The sequence below is a fragment of the Triturus cristatus genome, chromosome 7, assembly GCF_964204655.1.
Source record: "Triturus cristatus chromosome 7, aTriCri1.1, whole genome shotgun sequence".
In the NCBI taxonomy this organism is placed as follows: domain Eukaryota; kingdom Metazoa; phylum Chordata; class Amphibia; order Caudata; family Salamandridae; genus Triturus; species Triturus cristatus.
This window is the reverse complement of record NC_140590.1, coordinates 568,132,165-568,150,481: the sequence shown is the minus strand read 5'-3', so window position 1 is coordinate 568,150,481 and position 18,317 is coordinate 568,132,165. Positions and strand designations below refer to the sequence as shown.

General features: G+C 46.9%; 1 protein-coding gene across 2 annotated transcripts in view; it reads left to right on the top strand.

Annotated features, from left to right (window-relative positions):
- LOC146810138 (polycystin-1-like) overlaps positions 1 to 18,317 on the top strand; it is a 545,091-nt gene that overhangs the window by 237,590 nt on the left and 289,184 nt on the right. For both annotated transcript variants that reach the window (XR_014966550.1, XM_085617085.1), the window contains exons 17-19: positions 6,535 to 6,687; positions 12,497 to 12,634; positions 13,452 to 13,728. Coding sequence is in view for 1 of the 2 variants with exons in the window: in XM_085617085.1 (XP_085473211.1) it covers positions 6,535 to 6,687; positions 12,497 to 12,634; positions 13,452 to 13,728 (568 nt within the window). In the remaining variant the exon portion in view is untranslated. The remainder of the gene's footprint in view (positions 1 to 6,534; positions 6,688 to 12,496; positions 12,635 to 13,451; positions 13,729 to 18,317) is intronic.

Sequence of the window (18,317 nt, the reverse complement as noted above, 5' to 3'; positions counted from 1 at the left end):
TATACTTTGCTACCTGATGTGCACGAACATGTGAGCTCCAGCAAATATCTAGCCCGGACGATTTCTGAGCATAACCCCTACTGATAGGGCTTCACTGGACTAGAGAATGACCGTGCATCCCTACCTGGAAGGAGGTGGTGGAACATGTAGAATGCCCCCGCTGCTTTGACTATAAAACTATATGGTCCGAGCTCACGCGGAGCGGGACAAATCGGGGGCGATGCTGGCTTGGCTTGCCATTCCAGCTAAAAGAGGATCGCCTTTACTGGATATTAGAGATGATTTGGATGGTGAATTATATACACAACAGGACATAAACAAAGTGTTCTTTAAATATTATGTCGAGCTATATAGGAGCAAGACAGTGACTTCGATTGCAGATATTGATAATTTCATAGGGACACAGGCTTTACCTGCTATTGATGAAGAAGCAGACAAATCATTAGGAAGGGATATAGAGTTGCATAAGGTCAGAGCAGCCATAAAGGCAATGGCCGGGAACAAGATGCCAGGGACAGACGGCCTTCCGGTTGAGTTTTACTCGACATATGTCAACGTACTGGGGCAGAGACTGGTGGAAGTATACAATCGGGCAAAGCAGGGAGGGTCTCTGCCAAGCTCCACGAAAGAAACATTAATTATCTCGCTGCTAAAACCCGGCAAATCAGCAATAGATAAGACAGCATACAGGCCACTCTCTATGCTCAACATAGATTATAAAGTCTTAAGTAAAATCCTAGCTATGAGGCTACTCCCCCACATGGTGGATCTCATACATATAGACCAAGTGGGGTTCATCCCAACATGTAACACAGCAATAAATATCCGAAGGCGAGTCTTTGATAGCGTAGATTGGTAATATCTATTTAGGGCGATGGAGAGATATGGTCTAGGCTCAGAATTCGTAAACTGGACATCTCTGGTGTACACAGACTCCACTGGTGGAGTCAAAATGGGGGGTGTGATCTCCGAGGCCTATCATGTGGGGAGGGGTACGAGGCAGGGCTGCCCGCTCTCCCCACTACTGTTTGCTCTGGTCATGGTGCAGCTGGCATCCAGGGCCAGAACTGGGCTCCATTACAGAGGGATAGAGGCGGTGCATCAAATACAGCATATTGTGTATTTCTTAGAGAAACCGGTTCAGAATTGGGGGTGGGGGGGCGAGAGACCTGTTAGCCGCATTAGCTAGTGTGTCTGGTCTTAAAGTCAATTGGTGGAAATCAAGCCTTTTCCCCACAAAAGCAGGGCGTGAGAGGCCGCAACTGGAAGTGGAAGTGAATTGGGAAAATAGGTGTCTCCCATACCTGGGTGTTACTATTCATCATGAGTGGGCAGACTTACTAGAAGGAAATATAGCCAAGGCGATCAGGAGAACGAAAGCTTCATTCGCCTTATGGGGCATGCTACCTCTGTCGGTCATGGGGGGGATATCTTTGTTGAAAATGGTGACACTGCCGCGATTGTTATATCTATTCGGGACTCTACCAGTCTGGATCCCAGCAGGAATGTCTGATTAACTTAGGTATCTAGTGATCGCCTTTCTATGGGGCTCAGGTAGACGCAGAGCACCGTGGGGTATGTTACAGAGACCAAAAAGCGCAGGGGGCCTTGCACTTCCAGATTTCGAATATTATCTTGCAGCACAACTGCAGTGGTTCACGAAATGGGTGGCAGGGACAGTCAGAGGAATAGACCAACCACATGATGCGGTCCCCAGTTTGTCGACACTGTCCAATATAGTTATCTGTCTACCTCCCTGCAGAGGAGATGAAAATAACGAAGTCAAGGTAATACACAAGTATTACACCAGAGAGTTAAAATTAAAAAACCATATGCCCCGGAGATTCCGATTAGCATCTGCATGTGACTTCCCCATGGAGGGAACTGGAGAGGGATGGAGGCCTGAGCAGAGTCAGGGGTGAGCACCATAGGAATGTTATATGAAGATGGAACCTCTCTCCCATTTCATGACTTCAGAGAACTATATGATATACCTAGACGCCATTTCTTACTCTAACCTGCCCTTACGACAGCGATACAAAAGCACTGGGGAGGAGGGCTCTCGGAACCTTCCACATCAGAAGGCTGCTAGTATGTGGTATCGGCCTCAGGGACTTTTAAAGCGGTGACCTGTCTCTATCGCTGGCTCAGAAATGACGCACTGCCTGCGCTCACCAGACCGAGAGAAACCTGGGAAGGAGACCTAGGAATAGCTATTGGGGAGAAGGCATGGGATACACTAGTGGAGAGAACAACAAAGGTCACTAGGAACGCTTGATTCCAATTAATACATTTTTAGGTGTTACACAAAGCCTACCTCACACCAGCACGTATCAATAAATACTTTGGGATGGGAGTGGTCCAATTTCCAAGGTGCGGGGAGACTGACGCACATGGAACTGTCCGGGATTAGGATCATTCTGGAGGGAGGTGGCTGCAATAAAAGCGGAAATTACAGAGAAGGAGGTACAAGCCACACGAGGGTATTGTTTATTCCACTGGCTCCCGCACACATCCAAAGTTAAAGTCACAAGTCGGTTTCAGGACTTGCCACTAGTGCTGGCCAAAAGGGAGATCACCACAAACTGGAAATCACAGAGGGGGCCCTCGACGGGGAGATGGAAACATGAATTCACAAAATGGGCGACATATGAGGGAGCAGTGAGGCTGAGAGAAGCCACGCGCTGCAAGGGCCCTCTGGAAGTAGCGAGAGCATGGGGGGGAGTTAGTGACACTATTAAAACAACCAACGAATGCAGATGACGAAGAAGTACGGAATGCGCACGGAGAGCAGCGAGGTCAAGGGTGATCGGTAGTATATCTACTCACACAGCATGGTGGGCAGCATAGATTTAAACATTGAACAGCAAGGCAAAATAGGGTGACAATGACGGAAACGTGCTACATCCGGGCAAGTCTGAGGGGAGGGTGGGGAGGTGAATAGGAGTTGGGTTGTTATCGTTGCTCATATTTGCATAAAACATTATTGACCAAGTAGGAACTAACTGCATAAAGAATTAGCTACAAACCGTTCAGTAACTAACTGACAGTAGTGGTTGAATAAGTAACAGTATTGTAACTAGCTCAATAGAGCGAGGTGTACAAGATGAAACTATAAGAATATGTAAAAGACATGGCAGAAAACTGTATCGCTGAACTATACTCACTGAATGAATGTACAACACAACTGAAAACGTAACTTTGTATAAGAAATGCTTAATAAAATCTGTTTTAAAAAAAAAAAGATGTGGTACCTCGGGTACAGCTGGGATGGAAAACACACAGAGTCTGGTGGCTCAGTGGACTCAGCCCCCACTGCAGGGACCTGTGTTCGACCTCATGGTCACAGGTTCAAATCGCGGCAGGTCCACTCGGCGTTTCATCCATCTGAGATCAATAAAATGAGTACCATTGAGTTGGGTAACAAGAAACATCTGTTATTCAGCGCCTTGAGACCCACGGATGAACGTGCGTTTTACAAATACATATGTTATGTTTTTATGCTATGTTAGATGTCTCAGATGGGATTTCAAGCGTCCAGAAGGGCAGAGAGGGTGCATGGAAGGTTCAGAAGTGATAGTCATAGAGGAGGTGGAGATGGAGCGTAGGGGGCAGGGGGCAGGTCACACAGAAGGACAGAGATGAGTGTATAGATGGGTCGCAGAGGGAACAAGGGGCCATAATGGTGAAGTAGGAATGTAGCATGTACAGAGGGGATAGTGATGGTGTGGAGGGACCAAGAAAGGCATAGGATAGAGAGAGTACAAAGGGGACAGGAAAGGCAGAAGTGAACAGAGAGGATAAATAGCGGGAATAAAATAGGGATAGGAAGTTGGTTGAGAGGCCAGAGAAGATACAGATGAGGCAGTAGGAGTGCAAATGTGGACACAGAGTTGGGAGAGAGAATGGAAATCATTGATGAGATACAAATAGGAAGAGAGCTCAGCTAGAGAGAGAGAGAGGCGAGGTAGCATAAAAGAGGCAGAGCGTTCGCTGTAGAGAGATGGACAGCTACGTGTGCTAAAGTGAATGATGAAGCTGAGGTAGATGCACAGAGTGCTAAGACATGCTAGAGAGAGTCCGAGAACTTGGAGGGGAGAGAAACGGACCAAGTGCATGGACGAGAGTGAAAGAATACAAAAATGTAATGCCTTTATTTTGAGGTGGGTTCGAATGTATATCTGCCAAAATATGGTGGCTGTCCTGTCAACCTACTGTTCAGATACTCCCCCGACTCTTTTAGAGTGTGCCCCTTTCAGTCCCTCTAACAATATTCCCATCATCTGCGCTTATGTCCAGAATGCCCACCTAAACCTTGGCAGTCCTGGACCGACAATCTTACACAGGGAGACCCTAGTAATGTAAATCCTCGACACGGACTACTCCCACCATGGGGGCTGTATGCAGGAATCAAGAAAGTGATATAAGATCCATTATGCCATTATGGCATGATGGATCTCTACTTGTCCCCCCACTCCTCCTCAAATGCATGCAGGAGCCATTTTGGGGAGCAGGAAAAAGTCAAATTTTGTGGCACACAACCTACATCTGGTAATCCAGCTGCTATCTCAGTGGCAGTTTGCCAGGTATCAACGTTTAAATCATGCCTCAAGTCCTGATTTACTATAGGGTGGTAACATAAAATTCACCAGTTTGCAGGAGAACTAATACATTCTAATGTTTATTTTAGTAATTAGAGTAATAACCAGTTATATAGCACATACTAATTAGTCATTATTATCAAAAGGAACCCTTTTATCGACCTAAGACTTATGAAAGATTAAGAAAAAACAGTAAGGTTCTATACACTTATGCCTTACAGTTTGCATACAGCTCCTCAATGCCAGTTTATAAATCATTGATCTATATGGCCTGGAGGTAGCACAGTCATCTCTGCCTCAAAAACAGTAACCCACAGAGCTTTCTACATAGCATACAAATCTACGACCTGAATATTACACAGTGTAATTAGTCCCTGTGCTAATTTATAAACAAACCAGTGACAAGACTGCACACAGATTTTCCAGCAAGTCCATTAAAACCCAGAGGTACCTCACTGTCATTATACTCTCAAAATGGCTGGCTCCACAAAGTACTCTGCAGCCGGTGCACTCGCCTGTAAGATATTTTGAAAATGCAGTCTATTTTGTGACCAATCAAATAAGCCAGAACAGATTCAATAGTACATGTGAATTGTTGCCAACTTCTTGGGGCAGACTAAAAAAAATACATTTGTAAGTTGACCGTCAGACACCGCACCTCGGGACTCTGGCACTCGGCAATCCACTCTCTTTCTGCTGCTTCTTCTTTACCCCCAATTTGTGGGATCCGAAGGTAATTGTTTTCCGATTCCTGCACTTGTTACAGAGCTGGCCGGAGTGATGGGAAGGTAAAACAGAAGGATGAGAGAAGGATGAGTGGAGTTCTGTGGAAATAGTCGACAAAGAGGTGCAGGAAAGTTGTGAAGAGAGCAAGAAAGAAAAACTGGAGTCAAGAAATGACAGAGAGCTTGGGAAAAGGAAGAAGGAAGATAGAAATTGACGGAGCTTGGGAAAAGGAAGCTAGAAATGGACAGAGAGCTATAGCACCCAAATAAGAGGGGTGGATTAGGTGCTGTGAGGTGAAGAGGCAATGAGAGTTGGAGCGCGACAGAGCTCAGGGTTGGGGGTACTGGAGTGCGACAGAGCTCAGGGTTTGGTACTGGAGTGCGACAGAGCTCAGGGTTTGGTACTGGAGTGTGACAGAGCTCAGGGTTTGGTACTGGAGTGCGACAGAGCTCAGGGGTTGGTACTGGAGTGCGACAGAGCTCAGGGTTTGGTACTGGAGTGCGACAGAGCTCAGGGTTTGGTACTGGAGTGCGACAGAGCTCAGGGTTTGGTACTGGAGTGCGACAGAGCTCAGGGTTTGGTACTGGAGTGAGACAGAGCTCAGGGTTTGGTACTGGAGTGAGACAGAGCTCAGGGTTTGGTACTGGAGTGAGACAGAGCTCAGGGTTTGGTACTGGAGTGAAACAGAGCTCAGGGTTTGGTACTGGAGTGAGACAGAGCTCAGGGTTTGGTACTGGAGTGAGATAGGTGGGCAGAAAAATTGAGGCCGAAGGGCTACCGGAGGGCAGCTGCTGCCAATGAGGAGAGAAACAGATGGAAAGCTCCCTGCGCACAGCATGCATCTCTGGCACCATCAGCTATTACCGATTTAGACTCTTATTCTGTTCCAATGTGTGAGGTAATACCTTTACCGCACATATCTGAATTATGAATTTTGTATTAAATATCAGCAGACCAGACCTGCTGATAAATACCGTAATTTGCGGATTCTGGCGCAGTAGCCATCAAAATCTGCATGTTATTCCTCAAAAACTTGTGATCGGCAATAATTAGCGCACGTCATAAATGTCGGACCCCACAAAGTTGATTTTTATCAGGTGCGGGAATTATCACATGTAAGAATGGCCAACTTGTCATGAGAGTCATTTATTTTGCTGCCCCCTTCAGGCCACTAACCTTAGTAACACCATGTCTATGTGTCTTCCAGAATACCTCGGTCCTCTGCGCCCATCACAGTTTTCCTCTAAAGTTTGGCACCAGCATCACCATCCCAAGCGCCGAGCTGTGCGTGGCTGCGGCCCACCTCTTCACCCTGACAGTGAGGAAGGCGGGACGGAAGCCTGCATCGGCCACACAGACGGTAAGACCTCTGCTTCTCTCTTCTGCCTGCAGAGGGGTCTGTTTGAATCCTAGAGGGAAGCCTTCTATCGTGGCTGAGATGCCCCGAGGTCCTCGGCAATATTCTCACCACAGCAATATACCATGTGTATGGGTATACAGTCTTCTAACAAGGGTAATTAAAGGTACAATCTCTTATTCAAAAATTATGTTTGTTAGGTTATATCAGTGGTCTTCAAACTTTTTGATGTCAAGACCTCCTTGTCAAACTTTCTTAGGTTTAAGGACCCCTTCGGACAAAATTTTCTAGAAACTGGTTCTCTTCATCATCAACATCTATCGATAACTGTAAATGCCCCTGTTATACCTGCCATCTTTTGGCATGTTTTCCCTGTTTTTTTCCTTTCTGACCTAGTTTTGACTCTGTTTTTGCTGGTTCAGTGACTTTGCGCACTTTCTCACTGCTGTTCAGTGTTAAAGTGCAAGTGCTCCTATTATAAATTGTATTATGGATTGGTTTTTCCATGATTGGAATGTTTGACTTACTAGTAAGTCCCTAGTGAAGTGCACTGAGGGTGTCGGGCCTGTAAATCAAATGCTGCTGGTGGGTCTGCATTACTGATTGTGCCACTCACCCATGCAGCCCTGAAAAAGGTTATCAGACCTGTCATTGCAGAGTCTGCATGGTTTGTAACTGCCATGTTGACCTGGCAAGTGCACCCACTTGCCAAGCCCTAATCTTCACTTTTCTTACATGTAAGTCACCCCTAAGGTAGGCCCAAGGTACCCCTGTGGGCAGGGTGCCGTGTATATTAAGAGTATGACATGTACTGGTGTTTGTGACATGTCGTGGTAGTGAATTACAGTGTGTTTTATTTTTCACTATGGAAAGGCTATCTGTCTCATAGGATAATGGGAGTTTACTTATAACATCTTATGAGAATATCTTCCCATTGGTACAAGATAGAGAAATGGGGTTTAGCATGCCTGAACTCAGAATATAAAAATGCATCTTTTAGAAAAGATGATTTTTATGTTCTGTGTTTGAAAATACCACTTTTTGAATTTAGGTATTTTCTTGCTTAGCCATCCAGTGTGCCGCTGCTGGGTTTGTGGATTGACTGTCTGGCTTTGGAGTGACAGGGGCTGGGGATGTGCATTCTCATCAGACAGCTACTGGGGAGGTCAAGGTGCATCCTTCCTTTCCTGGATGAGTCAGGGCTGAGCTGAATAGACCTGGGCTGTATTTATAGTAGTGGGAGGAGATTATCTTGCACCAGATTGGACCTGGTCTTCCCTGGACAATGCTGTATCCACCTAATGCCAGGAAGCTGGGCCAGAGAGGATGGAACTGGTTTGGGCTGGGCACAGGCACTCTCTGCCCAAAAGCACAAAGAGAAACTGAGTATAAATATTGGAGTCCAGACCCTAGAACTGTAGAACTCACTGGAATCAAGGAACCTGCCAAGAAGAGCTGGAAGAACTGCCAAGAGGAGTACCGCAACTTTGCTGTGTTGTTGCTTTGTTGATTTGGACTGCAGTTGCTGCTTCTGCCTTGGGCAGTGAAAGGACTGGTCTGAATTTTCTTTACTTGTTACCCCCTGTTCTGAAGTCTCAGGGACTGCAAAGTCTTCACTGACCTCTGGGTATCACCTCTGGAATTGTGGTTTCAGTTGCCACAGAGGGGGGAAAGCAACCAACTCCGTCACTGACTCTGCCGCTGGCTCCAACCTCGGAGGGCACCGCTGCATCTTGCACCGCAACACTGGTCTCACTGATGACGATCGCCGAGCTGTTGCTTGCACTGTGACCTGTGGGCACTGCACTCCGCACCGCCTCACTTCACTTTGTCGCCCTGGTCTCACCGACGCCGTCACTGACTTCGACAACCGTGACCGCACCGTGGCTTGGGGCGCTGCTCGGAAGCCTTGCCACACACTGCCCCGTCCCACACCGCAGTCTGGACCAACCGACCGATGCCAGCTCCCCACAAAGTGCATATTTTTAAGTACTGTATGTTGGATTTTTATCGTTTTAGTCTTGTTTTGAATATATAAAGTATAGGATATTTTTCTAAACTGGTGTGGTGTCCTTTTGTAGTGTTTTCAGTGTATTGCTGTTGGTTATGTGCAAATCCTTTACACACTGCCTCTGATATAAGCATGACTGCTCGTGCCAAGCTACCAAGGGGGTGAGCAGGGGTTACTTCAGTAGTGTATCCCTCTTACCCCGACTGGAAGGAAGGGTCCCTACTTGGGCAAAGGTGCAAACCATTACGAACTAGAGACCCCCATTTCTAACATCCCCCAATTACCACAACTTTGTATTAAACAGTGTTTAGCAAACCAATGGTCAGTGAGCGTGGGGGTGTAGCCAAAGGTGTAGCTAAAAACAAAGATCCTTATTTATGAGGAATTGGCGTACGACAGCATTGCAAGTCTTCTTGCGGCACTGCCCAATGCCAATGTGAAAGGGCAGGAATACACTTTAATTATGAAATATGGTGCATTCCAGTCCTTTTCCCTTCCCAAATTGCTGCCTAGCACCAACGTAGGCAGAATTGTTTTTGTACGGGAAGAGGCACCTTCCTTTACCAAAACAATCCTGAGGGGCGTTTTCCTATTTCTATGAGAGCTGCAGAATGCAGCAAACATGGAAAAAGGAAAAAACGAGGAGAAATAAAAACATTTCTCCTCATTAAGCCTCCACTGGAGAGGCTTCTGTTTTTGGAGCTGCCCCAGGTTTACGTGATTTTGTAAATATGGGGCAACATCAAAATCCATGGGCTTTGCGTGGGAACCCCACGCAAAGCCCATGGAATACATCCTTGATGCAGAGTAAGGCAACACAGTGACTCGCGCTGCTATGTCTTACTGATTACTCCATATCTATGAGGCAATGCAAAGCCATGCAGGGTGACTTTGCACTGCCTCATAGGTATGGTTGAGATGGTTGCACCACCAGAGCATCAAAAAAAGTGATGCTCTGGCAATGCAAGCTTCTCATAAATATGCCCAAAATATTCTGTACTTTTTTAGGTCTTTCACCTTTAGGTATCTACATATAAAATAATGGGCAGTGTAAATGAAAAATAAATCAAATAAGTTATTGCTCAGTGGGAAATGGACTGTAGTACATTATGAAACATCTATTAGTTAATGTACTGCAGCGGTCTGTGTGTAACCAGAGAACCACAGAATTAAATCTTGATTGGTGCAGTGGAGAATAGTGATGTGTATTTTTAGTGCTACGAAGACCCAGCCTGTGACGGAAAGCACTGTGAATATGTAAGTACATTTTTTATACTTGCATTACACACAGGGTAAGATACAATGCTCCAAAACTTGTGAATAGTTTTACAATAAAATGGTGCTTTCAAAATGTAGGTTTTAATAATACCAGAGCGTATGTAATGCAGTTTTCTGTTTTTTACATAGCTGTGTAAATGTAGTTAAAATTAAAAGCAAGAACTTCCCAGCCCAGTAGTTAACTCTTCGCACTTCAACTAAAAAAAAAAACACACATCTTTGTCTTCACAAAGAGCCAAAACTGCTCCTAAGCATCCTTTACACTTGCAGATTACCAGCGCATTTGCCTTTCATTCAGGCAAGTAGCTGATAACGATCTCAATTAGCCGTCCCAGGACGGCTGTCTTTTAACAGGGACAAGTGAATCAGGGGAATCTGCGACCCCCTTCCTAGGACTCCACGACCCCCCTGGGGGTCGCGCCCCATTGTTTGAAGACCTCTGGGTTATATTTTCTTCTGGAGCGCACAATCATGGTCATGGCAGACTCTTGGCGCTTGACGATTAGTACTACCACAATCAAAATATCCAAGGAACAGTGTTTGCTGGCTATTGCCATATGTCTCTGGAAATAAGACTGTTTTCAGATTGCGTTTAAAATGTTGAAGGGTGTCTATTTACTTCAATGTTAAGTGCAGTCCATTCCATAATCTGGTGGGGCGCACAGTGAATGAGCGACCACCCCTTCTGGCACGTCTGTTGATAGGAGGACATAGCTGGCCAATCTGATGTAGCGATTTCACAAGTAGGTTGGTCTCTTGTGCCAAATGGCCATCTGTACCATACATAATGACTTGCATTGAAAATTTTCACTGGCCAAGTGCCAGTGCAGGGCTCAATGTTAAGTGGAAAAATGTACTCTACAGTTGAGCAGAGTATAGTTCGAGCAGTTGTATTTGGAAAGTGTTGGAGTTTGGCCAACATTTCTTTTGTTCACACCCAAATATGAGCTGCTTGTAAACAGGAAGAGTTAGTAAAGGCTTGCAGTTACTACCATGGAAATGTGGGTTAATTACAGAGGTGCAATAACACACACACACTCCTCTTTGTGTTTCTCTCTCTACCTCTCTCCCACCCACCATGCCCAATGTCCGGGTTCAGGCACAGTGGAGACAGGGAATCAGGTGCAGGCCTCGTCGTGGCTGGAGATTATGGACAATTGGAGAGTGGAAACTCACGAGACTGAACACTAGACTGCTAACTGTTTGGTTCACTTGGGTACTCACTTCCTGTTTACTGGTATACATGTGGATACAAGGGATAGAGAGAGTGTTTAGGACCCTTCTGACATGGAGTCTGTGCCTGGCAATGAAGTGTTAGTTTTTGTGGCTCTCTGCTTTGTATCAGTTTGCACGCGTTTACTCGTTCCACACAATTGTTTTTCCTCTTCTTGGTTCCACCATGTTAGGTTCTCATTCAGTTCCTCCCTTCCAGTCTGTATTTAGTGCTCGATACCCTCGGGTATCTGTCTTTCTCTACCCCCTTACTTCCTGGCTGGTCTGGCTTGTGGTGGCCTGCTGATGCTCTCATCTGGTAACCCGGCCTGTGTCTGCGACTCATCAGCAATATCCACTCCTGGCACTGGCAAGCCTAAAGTGATCTTCTGCTTTTATAGTTCCCTCCTGCCTGTAAGCGTAGAGTTACCACTGCTCTCTCATTTATCCTACAGACGTTTCATGCCACCAAATACCAGGGCTACCCTATGCCATTGCAATCCTTTCGGAGACAGATCTTTTCTTGTTTTCTTGTGATTTCCTTCAGCGGGTTTTTATTATCTTGTCCTCCTGTGTGGGTGTACAGGGATGGCAGGTGCTGTGAGTGCGTTTAATCAACAGGAACCTGGCACTCAGTACACCCCTTGCTGTTTGCATGTGAAAAGAAAGCTGTCTACCAGGAACAGCGATTTCAGAAAGACACATCTGTCTTAACAGGCCAGGTTGCACAAGTAATAAACTAGGTTTTCCGAAGTTGCATGAGTTAGCTCTGGCTCTTTAAAAAGTATCCCTGTCTTGGCCAGGAATGGTTTTTTTATTTGCAGACCATCCTGGTATTGCCTAATGATTGAGAAGGGGAAAGCATAGATTCTAACCACCTTGCCCAAGGGTGAGGGTGCTGTGGCGAATCAAACTGGCACTGGGGCAGCATGGTGCTCCGGCGCTATGTCTCGCCTATCGTTCGACTGTTAGTGGGAAGAATGGTCCTGCACCCGCACCTTGCTAAAAATGCAGGGAGGAAGAACTCAGTGGAGGGGTTACATCAACACCATTTGCATTGCTCTAGGTTTGGGGTGCATTTTTGCCCCCAAAGTTCCCCACTTTCCCCAGGGCAGAGCGCGTAATTTGTTGAAGGCCCACAATATAGCAGCTAACAAGTGCCTTACTGCCTTGTGTGCACTTGAAGATAGGGCAGCAGGACAGGTGTGAGCCGTCCTTCAACACCAGATAAATGACAATCTTGCTGCTGGTAGCGATGGTCGTGGTGCTTGCTCTGATAGTAATTGTCACGTTTGTTGTGTTAATCTGTAGGTCTGGATCCAGCCCGGGGAGGTACTACCTGTCACACTGGAGTGTCGCTCCTGCAGTGCTCTCTCCACTTATCAAGTTAGCAGCAGTGTCCACGTCACGCTTTCAGCTAGGTGTGAGAACTGCCACAACACCACCCAGGTGAGCGTCCTCATTCAATTTACAATGTGACACAACGTTGCCTCCTTTGTTAGTCCATTAGCCACCAATTTGTTGTCATCAACATGTTGAAATGCTGCGGATAGGCAAAAGTTGTATGATTGATAGCCAGAGTAGCAACCTACCTATAAAACTACTAGCTAACTTCAAAGGTCGGGTGGCCACGGGGGCACAAAAAGGCAGATGCGTCTGATCCATTCATTGAACCACCACCCAGATCCTTGTTCCTGAGATTTCTCATGCCCTTCATGCTCACTGCCCAGCTCAGTTGAAAGGGTCTTGCCTCATAGATGATCTACAGGGCCCTCTTCTCTTATCCATTAGGACTTTTGGGGACCTCTAGCAGGACTGATACATCATGTATTGTCCTATCTCTGATACCCTCACTTTCACCCATACAATGCAGACGCCTGACAACGGCCTCCTGTGGCTCACGTGAGGTTTGGAGCTACCGCGGCACCCCGAGGGCTTGAAGGCCATTGGCATTAAATAATGTGTGCTTTGTGATGTTGTTTCCCATCCTCCCATGGAGGGTATAGACTGTAGTGTAGAGTCACACAAATGTATCCAAGAAAGCAACTTCCGTTTATTGAAGCAACTAGATTCCCAAATGCCCCTTGCCAACTGACAATCAACATTCCACATAAATACTAATTACTAATACAATTTCAGAATGTGGAATGCTGGAACTTAGGAGGAGAGACACCTAATATGGACAACACTACAGTGGCAATCATTGATACGTCCCCGCACATTGCTGATGACTCTTAACGTCCTGTGCTTTCTCTGACACTTGCAGTATAAATGGACAGCAACCCATGGGCAACCTTTGGTCCTGGATAATGCTACCACATCGACAGGTGATGCTAACCGAGATCTGGTGATCCGACAGGGAGTCCTTCAAGATGGCATCAACTACACCTTCACCGTGACTGCCTTTCAGCCGAACAGCCACCTCTGGGGAGGATCCAGTATCACGCTGACTCCAAATAACCCGCCCAGCAGGGGCAGCTGCAGCTTCCATCCCGAGAGGGATATCTTCCTGCTGGAGACAATGGTGTCCTACAACTGCTCAGGTAACGACCTAGCATCATTCTTCGCCGCACCAATCCGTTTCACCCTTTCACCTCATGATCTACCATAAAGCTCCCTCTGTGCCACTTCCTTTTCTCTCTCATCTCATGATCTTCTTAACTCTTTCCCAGAACCAACTCCGTTCTCTCTCTCTCTCCTACCTTCCTTTGCCCTCAAGTCAAGATCTGTCTCAGCTCTTTCTAAGTGCACCCCTTCTTGTCCCTCAGTCCACGATCTGCCACAATTCTGACCCAGCACTGATGCTCCTCCCTTTCCTAGTGCTCCCCCATAACTTTCTCCCAGTATCATGCATCTCCTTCCTACCAATCCGCATCTGCTATAACCTTCTCACTGTGGCCCCGTTCCTTGTCCCTCGGGTCATCACCGGACATAACCTCTTGCTCACGCCTACCCTAATTCTCCATTACTTCTTGGTCACCATAACTCTCACCGAGTGACTCCGCTCTTCAATCGGCTTCTGATCTGCTGTGATCCTCTCCCCGTATCACTGTCTCTGCTCCCTCAAATTATGATCTGATATAGGTCTCTTCTAGTGTTATGCCTTCTTCTCCTCCTGGAAGTGACCTGGCATCAGTTTCCCAACCCCCTGTTCAGGTAGGCATGCACCACATTGCTCTTCAGTACCAGTTATGCCTACTTTTAGGGGAGTGTAACTTGGAACCAGGGCTGCTCTGCTAACAACAATGGCGTATCTGGGTGTTCTTGTATTTAACACAACTCTTCAGTAAACGAAGCCTCTCTGTGCGTATTATTTGAGTCCCAGATTTTCACGAAATGATACCAATCCCATAAAAGTTCCTGGAAACCAAATAAATCCAGAAAATACATTCAGAGGCAGACGGCTGCGATAATTGGAAATATATTCATTCTCAAGTACAGTGGATCAAGGTGAGGTGGGCACAGTAATTAACAGTGCTCCTGCAAACACATAAGTAAAACAACAGTAACACACAGGGCAAGAGTCGATGGTACACGTGGGTAGACGGGGTCCACCCACTTTTTTCACAGGGTGAACACCGTCCTCCGTGCCAAGAATTTCGGCCCCACTGAATGATGTGCTGAACTCGTCCCGGTGTAATTTCCAAACACTGGGACACTTTCAGCAGCGCCTGCACGTTGTCTGCTTTCCATCTGCAACAAGCAACAACGTGCAGGCAGGAACGAGGCTTTCTGATTTCAGACTCCTGCTGGGCCCAAATCAAGGCCGCATTTGAGGGGTCATCAGGCCTCCTTTTGTTCGAGTTTCTTGGCTGGGAGCAGTCAGGAGCCTCACACCGGATGCAAATGAAGCGGAGGGGCAACAAAGGCTCACACCTTGTTAGCACTTCACACATACTTAAGAGAGGCAGCTTTTCACTTTGTTCAGTCCCTCTTTAAGGAGATATGCATGCACTGTAGGAATGTCAGATGTGTTGGTCTTTCCCAGTATTTACACAAAGCAAATTGCATTCATATAGAGGTTACTTCCCCTGAGGAAGCGTTAAAATAATTTAAGTATCACTATTTGTTCCTGTATAGCCCTACTCATTCCAATGCAGGGTGTCAGAGAGCTTTACATCAACACGTACATATTACATGTACAATAAACTATATAAGTTTGTAAATGAATGTACAGGATGTGTTACATAAAACTGGGGGATTGCAAGGTGTAGAAGTCACATATCGTCTTCTATAGCTCACTGTGCTATTATCCTGTAAAGTCGTTGCAATGTGCTCAAACGTACACATGATAGACCTGCTAAACATATATGTGAGGGCTTTAGATCTGATGTCACTTCTTGTGATGCCACTTCCTGTAAAGTCGTGGCATGTGTGATGTTGTGCGCCGTGATGTCATACGCCGTGATGTAGCGTACCGTGATGTCACTTGCATCCTGCCAAACTAGGTCAGTCCCCCCACATCTTTTTTTAGGACTTGTGCCCTGGTAACACACATCTTTACCCAATACCTTAGACTGAAACCCGTGTCACGTGCAATATTTATTTATTTATTTGTATAGCGCTGGCTAGACCCAGAAGTATCACAGCGCTTTACATGAGGAAGAAGCATTGTTTTAGAACATGGTTACAAAGTTACATCAGTTACTGGAGCGTAGTTACAGGAATTACATGAGTACAAAAGCATTGCATAAACATGAGGGGAAAAAATAGGCAAGGGGAGAGAAGATTAGGGGAGAGAGGGAAGGAATAGGGGGGGTAGACAGAGAATAATGGAGGGAAGAGGAGGGGGGTGTAGGAGGCACAACGGGGAGACGAGGAAAAACAGTGTCTGACGTCTGGCTGGGTAGGTGACGGCCGAGGGGTGAACCAGAGCCAACCTCCTCTAAAGCTGCGTGGGACAGCTCCACCGGTCATCGGCCAAAGGTTGCTCGGGCACCGCAGTACATACAGTAAGGTTATAGTTTCCGCCTAAGGGGGGCACAGTCCAAAAGTTCCATCGAGCGCGCCGGTCACGGTGAACCGTGCTGTGCTCCCAGCGGTAATGGGATAAAAACCCAGGCCTCTGCTGTGTGAGACTCCCTTGTCGCTGTGGACTCTCTCAGAGGGGTCCCTGAGACTCCAGGAATAAATGCTGGATCCATTCCCAACAAGGGGAGAAGGAGTGCTTTGGAAAGGGGCCCACTCATGTTGGCCAGTATTAGAAGATTGGTGTGTCAGATGTCCCCAGAGGCGGCCATCTTAGTGTCAGGCATTGGGCACAGCTCGGTACACTCCTCGCATCTGGTCTTCACACTGCTCCTCTTTGGTACCAGAGGCCTCCTGCTTGTGACCTCCCTCTTATCTGGTGCATCCTGAGCCTCTGCTACTGAGGTTAGCCCGCTTTGGTGCCTACGGGTAGGCTGCAATGTCCCCCTTTAAAGTGTTCTCAGCATCGTTATAGCATTCCTTCCCTGCTAATGCCTCTCTCCTGGTATATCCCCCGGGGCCTCCACAGCTTCTGTCCACCCCCGCAGGCACTCTGCAATCGCCAGTGATCCCGGCTCACCGCCTCTTTCAGAGCTTCCTCATTAATGTGGACTCAGGCCCAGATTCACAATATTGCCTATCATGGAAGTCTCCAGGGCCACCAGGTACAGTCTTGAGTACCCCCCTTTCCCCCATCTCTCGTGAGATTAGGGGTCACAATGCTCCTCCGGGGCCGACTCCCAACCCTCCCTTTCGGGTATTAGGGCTCTGGTATTTCTTGTATAATGGCTGGCCTTGCTTCCTGCCTTCCACCGCCAGTCAGGCCATCCTCACTCCCAGGCTGACGATGGGTTGCCACTTCCCAGTTCTCACCATCGTTCCAAGGAGAGGGGGGGGGGGAGGGAAGGAATCAACCGCCCGGTGCCCCCTCTATGCTCCCGCTCACCTCAGTCTCCCGCAATCTCCGGACCTCGCCGCTTTCAATCTCCCATAAGAGGGAGGGATCCCATTGCAGTCGCGGTCTATGCTTAGGATCTCATCCATGCCCCCAGGGGACTTCAGGCCGCTCCTCTCTGCACATCAGGCCTTGCCGCTAGCGGACGCAGTGTGAGCTCCGATCTCCTCCTGCAGAGTCTCTCCCTCAGCGCGGAGCCCCAGTCACCTTTGCTCCGGTGCAGTCCAAGCTATGTGCTCTGGGCAATGAAGAAGGACGAGGAGGGTGGAGGGGGGGAGCCCGGCCACTCTACACAGCCCCACAAGAGTCTGCACCAGGGTCCCGTGCCACAGACTAGCACAGTGCGGCCATTTCACAGATGTAATAGGGCCCCAAAGCAGCAAACGATGCCTCGCGTTTCACGTTTCACTATCCATGTTTGTCTCATTTTATTGGCTTTTTAATTGTTTATGTATGGGCATCACCTAAGGTGATTTGAGTGTTGTGCCACAGATAGCCACCATCATTGTTAAATTATTTACTTACAATAATTGTCAGTAAATCTGCAACTATATTGGTGAGAGATGTAAACATTCATTTTGACTAAACATTTTATGCTGTGAGGAGTTAGTCAGTGTTAGAAAGTGGATTATTGGTAGGGGCAAATGTAGTTCTGCCAATGGCAATAAGGCCACTAACACAGTATAGGGCTCAAAATAGGTCTTAGAAAATTATTCTTATGCTGAAACCTTGGTAACGTGGCTTCGAGCAGGCAGGCTTAACTTCAAAGACAGATATGTAAAGCATTTAAAAACACCAATTCAGTAAATATTAAGATACAACACATAATAAAAATCCAACACCAATTTATAAAAATAGGAATTATTTTTATCTTTTAAATGACACCAAAAATGAAAAAAATCCACTGTAGGGAACCAAAGATATTAATTTCTAAAGATTAGTCACTTTCTAGTGCTTAGAAACCAACAGTGCCCCTTTTAGTCATTTTGTTTGCTGTGACAGGGACACATTCACCTTTAGCAATTATTCTGGAGGATCTCTCACCACTCTTGTGCAGCCCCCTCCAGCAGGCTGAGTCCAGTTAGAACTCCTTCCTGAAGTTCTTCTTGCGGGTCCCAAAGTATCCAACACACAATCCAAGGTTCTGGAATCTCCACGAGGGTCCTTGAAAGTGTGAGACTTCAATTCCCACAATCCACTTGAGCAAAA